Below are 14,230 nucleotides of genomic sequence, written 5' to 3'. Positions count from 1 at the left end.
GAAGAGAAAACAGTCTCTCACCAATTTTATCTCTCCCTTCTTTAAAACCAAATAATCTCCTAATCATTTTCTCTTTTATTTTCCACTTGCTTTTTTCCATCCTTCCCAAAATCATCCCAACCAAGCATGCCATAATAGTTGCTTTAGTATCTTTTGGGTAAAGGGATGGAACCAAGATTTTAAGTTAGGGGGCGAGAGCATAAACAAAAAAATAATCATGAAAATTTAAATAAACATCCATTCAGTATTAATAAACTATTAATAAATAAAAAGAAAAATCATTGCTTCGTAATACATTACAATGTAATCAGAAAAAAAAAATATATATATATATATATATTTATAGATATAATCAATGTATATTTTGATTTAGGGTCTTATGCGATTTTACAATAATTTATGCAAATGGTCTTAGAATAAAATCAATGTAAAATTGCATGGGACCGGGGCCAAAATTTTTGAAAGAAGTGTTCAAAATATAAAATTGTATGGAATATATATATATATATATATATATATTGTTTTCATTTTTGGGGGGTTATGCCTGGTTAGAGAGAGCGAGAGAGGTGTGTTGGGAGGACATAGCTAATAGTTGGGCGAGAGAGGAACAGCACAGGAAGAAAAGAGTGGACATTTCACCGTAACTTTAACAGTTGCTTTAGTTTTTTTAGGAAATCAAATGTTTGGTAAAGCCAAGTTACGAAACCTTGGAGAGAGAGAGAGAGAGGGGGGGAGATATAAACGTGCTTTGATTCTTCTCTCATGCTCTCTGTACGTACCTCTTTTTCAATTCTCAACTTTCATCTTCATCATCACTATTATATGTTGTACTATTTGTTTGTGTTCTCTCTTGGGTCGTAGTGGTACATCTTTTGTTTTTAACCATTTCAGCAATTGTTCTAAGCTATGCAATTGATCGGACAATTTCCAAGATGAGTCTAGGCTATCTAGAATCACTACATGTTGTCATTATGTATGATAAATTTGTGTGGTGGAAAAATATTTTTTAGACTTATATTTTGGCTCTCTGCACAAACTAGAATAAGTTTGTTGGTGTTATAACTTATAAGGCTACTTATTATTCGCTAGTGATTTTCCTAGATGGTCATTTTGTTACAATAACAATCAAGTCTTAGTTCCAAATTTGGGTTAACTATAGATCTTTAACAAATTAGTATGAATCAGCCACATATATTGAGGGACGCCCCAATGTGGTCCTCATAGATCCATTCATAATAAAGTGACTAAATTTTACTATGATCGTCAACCTACTACCACAACCCTCCTCCTTTGTATATATGATACTAAGCACAGACACAAGTAGGGATTAGATGGTCATATTATTAGTATTATAATAAAATAACAAGTGATACAAGAGGGATAAAACACGTGTGACAACTGACAAGCCATGAAGGGCTACAAAGGCAACAAAATTGCATGATTAACACGTAATGGATGAGATGAAGAAGGTTCCTCATTAAAAGCGCCATGAGTGGGGAGAGCCATTTATTATCTTTTTAGGATTTTAAAAGAGAAGTTAACACCTAATAATAACACGGTGATCACCATATGACACAAATAACCATTTATTATAGCCATCAAAATCTTAAATATAAATAGAGGCTTTATATGATAACACAGTGGCAGTAAAATGGGCAATTCCTCTTACCAAACATTTTTCATACAATCAAAACTTTTTTTTTTTTTTTAGAAGATCATACAAATACAATCAAACTTAATACGAACAGCCATAAACCTTGCAAGTTGCAAGTGTATGGGCCTCTTCTTGACAAGCTCTCTTGGATCCTTAATGGGCCCCCATATAGTTGAGTCCTTGAGTGAATAAAAATACATCTTACCAAAACTTTAACAGTAGCTTTGTTAATGGGCCCCCATATAGTTTTTTTTTTATATGAAATTAATCAAGTGTTTCTGTAAAGCCAAGTTGCAAAACCTTGGGAGAGAGAGAGAGAGAGAGATGAGTGTGTTTGGAGGAGATAGCTGGGGTAGAGAGGCACAACACAGGAAGAGAAGATTGGATGATCTGTTGTTGGAAGAATTGGTTGATGGGTCTTCTTATAAGAAGCTCTCCAATGGCAAATACGCCTGCCTTGTTTGCTCCCACTCTCCCATCCTCGATTCTCCTCTCATGCTCTCTGTACGTACCCTTCTTTCAATTCTCAACTTTACTAATATTTATTGTACTATTTCTTTGTGTTCTTTCTTGGGTTTTTTTTTTAAGGTGATAAGGACATAGTAACAATTGTTCTAAGCTATGCAATTGATCAGACAATGTCCAAGCATGAGTCTAGCTATCTGAATCACTGCCTGTTGTCATGTCTGATGAAATAGTAGGTGAAAAACCGTTTTCTTAACTTGTATTTTGGCTCTCTGATCCATCTAAAATAAGTCTGTTGGTGTTATAAGGCTGCTTACTACTCACGTGTGTTTTTCCTAGATGGTCATATTGTTACAACAACAAGAAGTACGCCTTTAGTCATGAATTGGGGGTCAGCTATGGATCCTTAACAGATTAGTCCAAGTCAATTGCATGTATTAGGGAATGTCCCAACATATATCTGTAGTGGATCCTATTAGAAGTATGTCATTAAATGATTAAATTTACCTTGTTCCAATAGCTTAAGCTTTTGGACAGTAGGTAACTTAACATGGTATCAAAGTAGGAGGTCTTGAGTTTGATCCCCATCTCCTCCACTCTATCCCAATATATTGCTTTGTCATTTTTTTTAAGGTGTAGATGCAAGTAAGTAGTTTTATGAATTGTAGTTAGTTTATTATTTTCACCTTTATCAGTAGTAGTGACTTTGTCTAATTATTCACATGATAAGCAATTTCCTTAGTGCCAGAAGCATTGTTCTAATGTTATTTCATAGCAAATCTTAGTATTGATATTGGTATTAGTTGATTACTTTATTTATTTAATTGCTAAGTAGTAGATTAGTTTATTATACTTGAGCATGGTGAAAGGCATTGCATTTCATCAATTACTATAACTTAGCATCGACATAGTTGTTGCATTATATTACCATCGCAATGAAGGTAGCGTAGCTAATGTAACCATGGCATAATAATAAAGTCCTCTTCATTGAGGCAAGTATGAACCTGTAGCCTTTTAGAGATGAGGTCAAATTACATGATCCAGACATACCAAGACTAATCTAAGCAGTGTGCGATCAAAATGATGCATAAATTAAAAATAAGTGCAAACACATACTGATTGATCGTCTTTGTGTACATACTTCTCATATACCTGTTGCATTGTGCTGTTGAGGATTTTCTACCCCCCAAACCCCCCGGGACCTTTTCTTTTCTCCCAAAGTTGCTTTCCTAAACTGTTGGAAATCCATATTGCAGATGCATACCAAGGGATCACGCCATCGAGCTGCAGAGTCCAAGCTAAAGGAAACAGAGTTGATGAGACAAGACGTGATAAACAAGCGAGTAGCATTGTCAGACTCTTCTACTGGCACCACAAACTGTAATACCTACCATCAAAAATTTAGGTCAGTTGGGAAACCATTGATTGAACAGACAAGAAATGTGGCTTTGGAGACACTTAACAACATAACTCCTCAGCAGAATTCCAGCAATGCCAACCATAATTTACAGTTAGTTTTGGATCGCCTTACTGATGGGAATTCTAATCTGAATCAAAATAGTCCTTGTCCTATTGAAGTCACTGACAAGGTGGTTGTGCAGCCACATTTGGATTTCCGAGAGCATCAAGAGAGGGAACTAAAGTTTACAGCTGCAGGTTGGAAGCGTGATTGTCAGGGGAAGTGGTTCAGAGATGAACATGTTAGTCTCTATATTTTTGTGGCATTATTCTTGATACTGCTAGCTGGTACTAAATTTGACAGGGTGTATTGAGATTCTGAAGTGAACAAATAATTTTATGCTACTTTGATTAAATCAATTGATTAATTCTTTTTTTAATGATTTTCTTTTTCATGATGTCAAATGTAGTGATTTATGCATATTATTGCTTGCAGGTTGAGTTCGACTCTGATGAAGATGACCCAAATGTATGCCTTGGATGAAAAGATGTGGGAAGACTTTAGCTGATGGACATTCAATTTGATCATGATTGATGATGGTGGTATAGTTTGCTAACTTGGCATGCAAAGTTACTGCTAGTTTTTTACTGAACAACCTAGAAGAAAATTTTTGTTATAAACTGATTAGCCTATAGGGAGCCCAAGAGTTGCTTCTTTGTGAATATAGGAAGTTGGTGTACCAATGCTTGTATTATGCACAGTTTCAAAAGGATTTTGCTTCAAAGGTGTAGAACACAATTGCATTATTTATGAGGAATTCTGGCAGGTGTTGCAGGGATATTTATGTGTTCTGGAAAATGTAAGAGAATTAATTATACATATTTTTCTTATCTTGACCTTTGAAGTACCTATAGATTATTTATGCAAGAACTTATGGCGCTGGTTTTGTCATTATTGTAATTCTCAATTTCTCTTGGAATGGCAATAGTAAATGGGCTAAAAGTTCTAACTACTACTACTTTGTGTTCCATTGCTTGGATTTTACTCTAGGCATATGCTTGTCATGGAATCAACTGCCTGTTTATGCTGATTTGTGAGGGACTTGGTCCAAGCCTCAGCTTGGTTTCACGAGGCCATTAGCATTCGCCTTAGAATAATGGATGAAATTAGAAGCTAAAAAGCCTAGTTAATGAGAGACAAATTCGAGAACATGTTTTTGTCCTCCATCTTGCTGTTTTTCATCTTTAGGTGAGATATGAATAACTGTCTGATACAACTCTTGATTTTTTGGGGGATTAATTACTGAATTTTAATAAAGGAACCAGAACCTACAACAGGGAACATAAGCAACTAAGTAGCTGCCCACCAGTTACAGAGCTCAAGACCAGCAACTGCATAACACAACACACCAGACCAAGTAACACCCATCACCTCTTACACAATCATTTCTGAAGACAGAAAAGTTGATACTCCGATTACAATAGAGAACTCTATTAACTAAGAGTTCTTTACTCTCATTCCAAACTCAATCTGGGCCTTGAGGTCTCTGTTTAGAGTAAAAGGATAGTCTCATGGGATTTGATATCTTGGCAATACACGAGCATTCATTTGGAGCTAGAGGTGGTACACAGCAGCAGCAGCCCGAGCCAACCTTTTGGTTGAACCTTTAAACTTTTTCCTTCCCAATTATCAATCCCCCATTGAACAATCTTTTCCCAACATTAGTCCAGATTCTTCACTAGACATCCCTTCTTGACTTGCCAAATCCTCTTAGCAAAAGGGCTGTAGAAGAAATGATCTCTACAAATAAAAATACCAGGTTTACTATGCACAGCATGAAATCTATGCAAGGAGCACAATGGAAACCGGAGGCTAATGAAACTTCTCCCTTGTTGCCGCAAGCCAGCCACACATGCCATGATCTTTTCTCTTTTGATTTTCTATCAAACACTGTCTCGAATTGATGAGTTCTAGTTCAAGTGGCATTTCCTTTCCTTGTAAGAGCAAGGAATAGAATGAGAGTGCACGAATAACTTATCCCAAAAAAATCAAAGACAGAGAAACAAAGATTACCTCATTTGTGTTCTTTTGGAAAAACATACTGGAGGGAGGGGTGCATACCATGACCAGAGAACTTCAGAAGATCTATAAAGCATAAGGAAGCAATTTCTGCATTCCTTAATATAGTGATTGACCTTGATTAAATAATATTAGAAATTAATAGTTTATCCCAAAATTTTGGGACTAAACTATTACTATTTGGTGGAACTCTATCTAGCATATTTACTTTGTTATCTTATTATCTAAAGATGCTTCTTTCTTAAGAAGTTAGAAAAAAGATTCGTAAGATTAAGGAATGTACCATTAATGTGTTAATTGCAACTATTTACCTTAGAAAAATATAAATGATTTGAATATCCAACCTGAAAAAAAAATTATATATATTTATATTAATTCAAGATTTATTTATAATATTTATCATAGTATCTAAAATTGTTGTGATAGTTGTCAAATAAAAAGACTGGTTGGACGATGCAATGTATTGGCAAAGTAAAGGAGTTCAACAGATTTTTTTAGAGAATTATCTCTTTTATAGGGGGTTTGAAAAGCTCAATTTTAGAGAATTGTCCTAAAACTCTTTAAAGATCCATTTAGGTTAATAGGTTTTTACCCTAAAAAAGACACATGATGCTTAACGACAACAACAAAACATTAACCATAAATTGGATTATTTGAATTCAAGTATGAAAAAATATATTTATAAAAGAAAATATCAATAGTTAGTAGTAATATTGTAATGTCTTCTTCTCTATATTTCTCACATCGAAAGCTTTTTATTGGTTTGGTTACCAATTGAATATGAAATTATTAAAGAGCTTTATAACAGTATTTTACCCAGTGATAACATCATTCGTAATGATTTTTTTTCACAAAAACTTTACAATTAAAATTACTCTACTCTTGACGTGCAAGGGCCGCGATTCAAGTCTCTAGGAGAGAGCTTTACATACATACACTTAGATTGAGATAGAGTAAAATTTCTATCTTGTATAAAAATAAAATAAAATAAAAACTTTTGAGAAATACTATATCCATAATATTTTTACAACAAATTCTAAATGACAAGCTGTTATTGACTATTATCAATTGATAAAAAAGTAATTTTAGTGGTTGGTTCAAATTAGAATCAATGACAATTTACCACTTCTGATTTGTTATAAAAATATTGTTAAGGTAGCACTTCTCAAAATGTTTTAGAGTCTCTATTTTTTATCTCAAAAAAAAAAAAATTATGGTCAAAACTCTACTTCCTAGTTCCTACTACAATCTCAAATGGATAGTAAATATCCAAAAAAAAAATTGAACAGCTCAATCTAATATTTGATTCTATAATTTACTAGGTATCCAGTTATTTGGGGAAAAATTTGAGAATTTTTCTAAAATCCATGAAAAATTTCAATTCACTTAATAATGAAAGGGATCTCGACTAAATATGTTTTGCTTAATTTCAGTCTAAAAAAATAGTTCCTTAAAAATGCTAAGCGATTCTAGGCTTAAAAATTATGAGCGAAATACACAACACATCTATTGATCTTAGGACTGTCCATCCAATCTGACGACCCGACCCACCCGAAGGATCTAACCGAATCCAACCTGAAAACCAATCGACCCGATCAAGTCACCAGTCGGCGGCGGGTTATTTGTTCCAAAAACCAACTCTGGCGGGTAGGTCTCGGTTTTCCTCCCCAAAACCCAAAAAAACCCAATCCGACCGATGTACTAAGAATTTCTAGCAAAAAAATTCCAGATTTCAGTGAGATTTTCCCAAATTCCAGCAAGATTTTCCAGATTCCAGCCTCAAATTTCTAGATTCTGACTTCGAATTATCATATTCTAGCAACAAATTTTCATATTTCGACAACTTATCAAGTAGACCTAGTGATATTTCGTCCAAATCTAGTGAAATCTCACTAGATCTAACAAGATCTCACCAAATCCTATGAGTTCTCTGCCGGATTTGGAATTTTTTCACCTAAAATCAACTATTTTGGCTAGATTTTTCACTGTGGATAGTTCCGACCGAACCAACCGTGTTTCCGATGCAAAACCGACCGCACCGATCCGACTCCCTCACCAGTCGACGGCAGGTCAGGATTTCTTCAACCCGATTCTATTAAGTCGGTCTCGAGTTGGGCACAAACTCAACCCAGACCGACCAGTGGACACCCCTAATTGATCTAATTTGATATTGGCTGGGGTTCTTATAGAGTATAGAGTTCTACTAAAAAAATTAAAAAATAAAAAATAAAAGGAAATTGAAAAGGAAAGAAAAAATGACACGAGACATTAAAGTTAATTTTGGCACCCAATAGATACCATAATTAATCAAATGAGCCATTTTAAATTTTAATTATTTTATAAGAAAAGTTAATTAAACACATGATCGATGAAACATATAATGAAACACGAAAAATTACACAAATGATTTCTATTCATATTACAATATTATACTCCAACCCCGAAACTGAAATCCCATAGCAAAGCAACTGATGAACCAATTGCGTACGATCTTGGTTGTATATTGTTCTTTTTCCAAGAAATTTCGGGTCTACTTGGTAGAGTAGTTAAAATACATATTTTTCAGTTTTTAAACAACCTTACACACATTTTCACCCACAAATATTTCAAAAAACTATAAACAACATTACTCAAACTCCTCTACCAAACGGGGCCAAATTCATTTTCCAAATTCCAAGTATCAAATCTAAACAAATCTCTTAGTTGGTTGGCTGTCGAAAAATTGTACGCGGACCATTTGTGATTACAATTTACAATACATACGTACATAGTACCTATCAATATTTTGTGGATAGTTTTCTTTCTCTACCAATCCAAGTTATCTTGAAGTTAATGCAAATGGAAGCTTCCAAGAAGATTTTGTTACCTAATTGTCAAGCTATCTAGAATATTAGATTACTTTTTTTTTTTGGTGGAAAATTAGATTACTTGTTACTCGTTAATTATAGGTGATGATTTTAAAACTTTAATCAATATAAACTTTTACGTATTCAAATATTTTAATTAATTCTTTAATAGAAAAGATATTGGTCTGAAATTTACATTTGTTATTTTTTAACTCCATTTTACATACAAGTATACCTTCAACATTTAACATAAGACATTATTGATAAGAATTGTTCCCATACCTGTGTAGCATCTGCGAAAACATTATGAATCTTATATAATAGAATAAAGCTTGGATCCAATGTCTAGTTATACTAGACTCATCACGATGAAAACAAGTATCTACTTTTAGTTACGTATCTTCATCTCGACAAGTTCAATGCACTAAATATCACTCATTCAAGCCAAGTACTATGTATAATGTATTATTAATTTTTATAATAAATAAATTAAGCCAGTAGCCGTATTTTTTCTTAGGTATGATATTTTAAACTTTAAAGCCTTATTAATGATTGATTTAATGACTTGTGACTTCTTCAAGAGAGTCAACCTCTCCAATACTCCAACGATAAGACTTCTTCAAGGGTTTCTCTATCTCCAAATAAAGACTAAAAGGAAAATAAGGCTAAGCAACGACAATGGTTATTGTTCACATTAAGGCATTTTACGACTAATTCTAATTGGCTATACATATATAGCTCACTCCTATTAATTTACTAATTCAGCAGTCAAGCCCAAGTTAGGTTTGTTAGCTGCATTTTTTAGCTTCTCTCCAGTTCCTAACATCCTACTTTCATAATATATTTTTTTTTTATAAAAACTAGCTTGTAACTCATGTATATGTATGGAGACATTTTAAAATATTAAATACATTTATAATTCCTATATAAATTAAATATGATCATTATTTAATTTTGTTAACTCCTAAAAAATTCTTGAAATAATATTCTTTAGTAGAGAATGCAAATTGTTCATACTTGTGTATTTTATTTTAGAAAAATATATATTATTTTACTTCTTAACCTAATTTTTGTTATTGTGATGCAATAAATTTAACAAATGTGCATTTAAAAAAATAAATAAAAAACCAAGATGCTGTCGAGAGAGAAAACGATGTCCTCTAGATGTGTAATAGAGAGGAGTAGAAGACCATGTCTTTGCATGTTGGGCTGCCTATAGAACCAACTGCAAGATGAACAATAGCAACCACAATAAATATTGTGATGTGGTGGAGAGCACATCAAGGACAAGATGGGTTCGCTCTCTAACTCCAAAGTCCATGCTAGAAATACGAACACTGATACCATTTAAAACCACACTCATGATATCAAACATTCAACTCTATCTCCTAACTTAGTTGAACCATAATTGTTAGCATAGTTATATTAGACCAACTGTCACAATTTATATCTAGCTTATTTGGGATGGCCATGTCACTAACATGAATAGATGGAATCATGCAAGTATAACATTCAAAGAATATTTTCAAAATAAATTTTATGTGACAAACATTATTATTTATGGGTAAAAAAATTGATGTCAATTGTAACTTCATATTATAACCAATAATAGCCTGTCGCCTAAGATTTATTATGATTTAAAAAGTTGTGGACGTAACATTACAACGTTAAAATTTTAAAGCATTAGAATATAAATTCAAATTTAAAACTTTATAGACCAAAATTAAAAGCAAGCTTAGAGGATGAACTTTGTTTTTTTTTTTTTTTTAATATCAAAATTCATTCACAAACTCATCTCTTATCTCTATTCTTTTTGCCACATCACAATCATCAAATCTAGGTTCATGCTTATGACAGCAATATTGAATGATCCGAGTATCCTACCAATATATCTGGAAAAAAGAAAGAAATAAATAAAATCTTTGTAATAATAGGGTTAGAGACAGTTTGGTCAAATTTCTGAATTGCATTGTATTTTTTACGTGGGGTTTGTGCATCACACGTATACCCGTTGATAAACCAAATAATTACACTTGTCCAAAAGCGCCAGCCTGGACGAAGATGAAGCGCCAGAAGAACAGCTATTTAATATTCCAATGGTTACATGTCAACGAGGAGACCGTTGTAACTTCTATTAAGGCTACATTAAGCAGGCCTGAAACTTTACCAAAAAGGCCTTCAAGTCCCCATTAAAGAAGGCCAACGGCTAGTAAGAAGAAGAGCCTATTTATAGACTCTACCAAACACTAGACATTATACACACTAATCATTTTACTCTCATTGGAAGTTCTCTCTATTCTGTGAGCTCCATTCACTAATTTTATCATCGGAGACTCCGTGGCCAGCTCCACACCAATAACCACCTAAGAAAGTTTCTCCTTTTACACTAATCCTGTAGGAACTTGGACAAGCTCATATTGGGAACCCTCTGGACGAACCCAACGACTGACGATCTCAGCATCATTAGTTTGGCACCATCTGTGGGGATGACAAATTCAGACGTTCGTTTGAAATCGTGGTCCCATTTGGTTCCAACATCCAGATGGAGTCCAATACCCTGCAAGACTCTGCAGCATTAGTTTTGCAAATCCATACACTTACAGCTAGCGTAGAAGAACTCACCAGACAAAACCAAGAGATAAGGTTACAACTACAACAGGAAGAAAATCGTTCACTCACAAGGGTTAGAACTAACAGGAACAATGATGAAGACAGCCACAGGAGAGATGACTATCGACAACCAAACTCTTCAGATGAAAAAAATTCAGATCTCCTTAGGAACATGAGGAAAGAGATGGACAATCCTAGCAAATGGCTCGTCAGTTCGGAAAAGAGGAGGAGTTGGGGTCGTCATCAACACTCCCGAAGGAGAAATCCTCAAGTATGGAGTACGGCTTCAATTCCCTACCACCAACAATGAAGCAGAATATGAAACCGTACTGACAGGACTCAAGATCGGGAAGGCCTTGGGAGCCAGAACATACTCCTCAAAAGTGACTCCAAGTAGGTAATAGGGCAAATAAGGGGAGAATACGAAGCGAAAGAAGGCAAGATGCAAAAATACCTCAAGCTAACAAACCAACTGCTCTAAGAATTCTACCAAGTTGACTTCACACAAGTCCCCCAGAGCTAGAACTCAAAAGCAAACAAGGTAGCAAGGTAAGCATCGTTTGAGGTAGGAGCAGATTCGCCCAATTTGAAAGTGGAAGTGCAAAGACATCCAAGTATTAAAGAACTCCACACTTTCGCGATTCAAAACCAGAATGGTTAGATGAGTCCAATCCTCTCTTTCCTCCGAGATGGACGCCTCCTAGTAGACACAAACGAAGCTAGGAAGGTCAGGAAGCGAGCGACTAGGTTCACATTCCTAAATGACACTCTGTATAAAATGGGCTTTTCCATGCCCTACCTGAGGTGCATCAAGGAAGACGAAGCCAAATACATCTTGGAAGATGTCCATGAAGGAATCTGTGTAGACCACACAGGCCCAAGGTCCCTGATTAGCAAAATTATCAGAACGGGTTACTATTGGCCCACCATGCAAAAGGACGCAAAGGAATATGTCGAAAAATGCAATAGATGCCAAATGTTCAAGAATGTTCAGCGTGTCCCCGGAGAAAAGATGACAGTCATAACCTTCCTATGGCCCTTTGCTCAATGGGAAATACATATCATGGGCCCCCTACCTCAAGGTAAAAAACAGTTAAATTTTTTGTTAGTTGCAATTGATTATTTCACTAAATAGGTGGAAGCAGAAGCTTTATCAACAATCACGAGGGCGAAGGTCTAAAGTTTCGTGTGGAAAAATATAGTTTGCAAATTCGACGTACCAAGGACGATCATATCAAACAATGGTCGTCAATTTGACAGCCAAGAATTCAGGAGCTTTTGTTCAAGACTCGGGATCAAGAACCAATTCTCTTCACCAAGACACACACAAGCCAACAAACAGACAAAAGTGACAAATCGAACGTTGCTAAAGATCATCAAAGTTCAATTGGAGGGGGCAAAGGGTGCATGACCAAATGAATTACCAAATATCATGTGGACCTATAGAACCACTGCTAGAATCTCAACTAGAGAGACACCATTCAAGCTCACCTATGGCACTAAAGCATTAATACCTGCCAAGGTAGGAATCACCAACATGAGAAGAGAATTCTTTCAAGGAGGTAGCAACGACAATCAACTGAGGTCAACCTGAACTGCCTGGACGAAACAAGGGAAGAAGCATCTAAAGAAAATGGCCAAGTACCAACAAAAGATGACTGAATATTACAACAAGAGAGTAAAGCTCAAAAGACTCAACATAGGAGATCTCTTTCTACGCAGAATCACACCAGCAACAAATGACTCAGGATGGGCCTTACAAGGTCATCCACTACTCGAGACAAGGGAGCTACCACCTAGAATTGATGGACAGGAAAAGACTGCCACGTCCATGGAACACTGAGCATTTGAAGAGGTATCATCATTAAAGACAAATCATTGTTGTAATCATGAAAGTAATCTTATTTTTGAAAACTGTGTATGAGTATGTGGTGACAAAGCCAAGTGATAAAATTTCTTAAATGGATGTAAATAACCTAAAAATGGACAAGAGATAAAATTCCTCAATTGGATGTAAATCACTGACGAAGCCAAGTGATAAAATTCCTTAAATGGATGTAAATTACCTAAAAATGGTTGGATGTAAATCACTGATGAAGCCAAGTGATAAAATTCCATAAATGGATGTAAATCACCTTAAAATGGTTAAGTCAACAAATTCCTTAAGTGGATGTAAATCACTAACGAAGTCGAGTGATATAATTCTTTAAATGAATGTAAATCATCTAAAAATGGCTAAGTGATAAAATTTCTTAACTGGATGTAAATTATTGACGAAGCCAAATGATAAAATTCCTTAAATGGATGTAAATCACCTAAAAATAGCTAAATGATAAAATTCTTTAATTGGATGTAAATCACTGACGAAGCCAAGTGGTGAAATTCCTTAAACGGGTATAAGTCACCTAAAAATGGTTAAGAGATGAAATTATTTAAATAGATATTTATCACTAACGAAACCCATTGGTAAAATTCATTTTTTTGTGTCTCACCCTCTTAATTATTTCACTCTCTAGCCAGCTAGTATCTTTTCTAAGTTGCAAATCATACTATGGGTTTCACAATTGCACAAGGACTCATGCTAATGCTGCTAACTGCTTCCACAATGGCAGTTAGCACGGCCAACAGGGGTTGGCAATTCGGGAATAGGCTTTACCGTGGCCCTTATCATCCCAATAATGAACAAACTTCCAAGAAGATCATCGTCGGTGGCTCCAACCACTGGAGCTTCGGCTTTAACTACACTGATTGGGCTTTCAAGCATGGCCCTTTCTACCTAAACGACACTCTAGGTGAGCATACTTTGCCATTGCTACTTGTTCTAAGTTTGAACTTCATCTCCACTCTATGTAATCATAAATTATCAATTTGGATCCTTAAGGAACATGAAAAATGTGTGAATTTATTTTGTTTGGGTTAATTGCAGTTTTCAAATATGATCCCCCGACTCCAAAAACATTTCCTCACAGTGTTTACTTGCTACCAAACCTCCAGAGCTTCATTAAATGTGACCTGAAAAATGCCAAAATTGCGGGAAATACGACACAAGGAGCTGGGGAGGGCTTTCAGTTTGTGCTGAAAACATCGCAGCCTCACTACTTTGCTTGCGGTGAGCGCAATGGCTTTGATTGCATAAATGGAACCATGAAGTTCTTTGTGATACCAGAATTCGGCTGA

The 14,230-nt window shown here is 35.1% G+C and overlaps 2 protein-coding genes across 2 annotated transcripts; both read left to right on the top strand.

The window, feature by feature from the left end:
• The first annotated feature begins 1,938 nt into the window (after positions 1 to 1,938).
• LOC142642676 (uncharacterized) lies at positions 1,939 to 4,530 on the top strand. Its single transcript, XM_075817079.1, has 3 exons — positions 1,939 to 2,158; positions 3,376 to 3,819; positions 4,014 to 4,530. Exons 1-3 carry the CDS (start codon positions 1,979 to 1,981, stop codon positions 4,059 to 4,061), a joined length of 672 nt encoding a protein of 223 aa, XP_075673194.1. The 5' UTR covers positions 1,939 to 1,978; the 3' UTR covers positions 4,062 to 4,530.
• Positions 4,531 to 13,604: 9,074 nt separating this feature from the next.
• Positions 13,605 to 14,230, top strand: LOC142644332 (uncharacterized). The gene is made up of 2 exons (XM_075818968.1): positions 13,605 to 13,845; positions 13,980 to 14,230. Exons 1-2 carry the CDS (start codon positions 13,605 to 13,607, stop codon positions 14,228 to 14,230), a joined length of 492 nt encoding a protein of 163 aa, XP_075675083.1.

This window comes from Castanea sativa, chromosome 7 (genome assembly GCF_040712315.1).
Source record: "Castanea sativa cultivar Marrone di Chiusa Pesio chromosome 7, ASM4071231v1".
Taxonomy (NCBI): domain Eukaryota; kingdom Viridiplantae; phylum Streptophyta; class Magnoliopsida; order Fagales; family Fagaceae; genus Castanea; species Castanea sativa.
The sequence above is the reverse complement of the archived record's forward strand: the minus strand, read 5'-3'. Positions and strand labels throughout refer to the sequence as shown.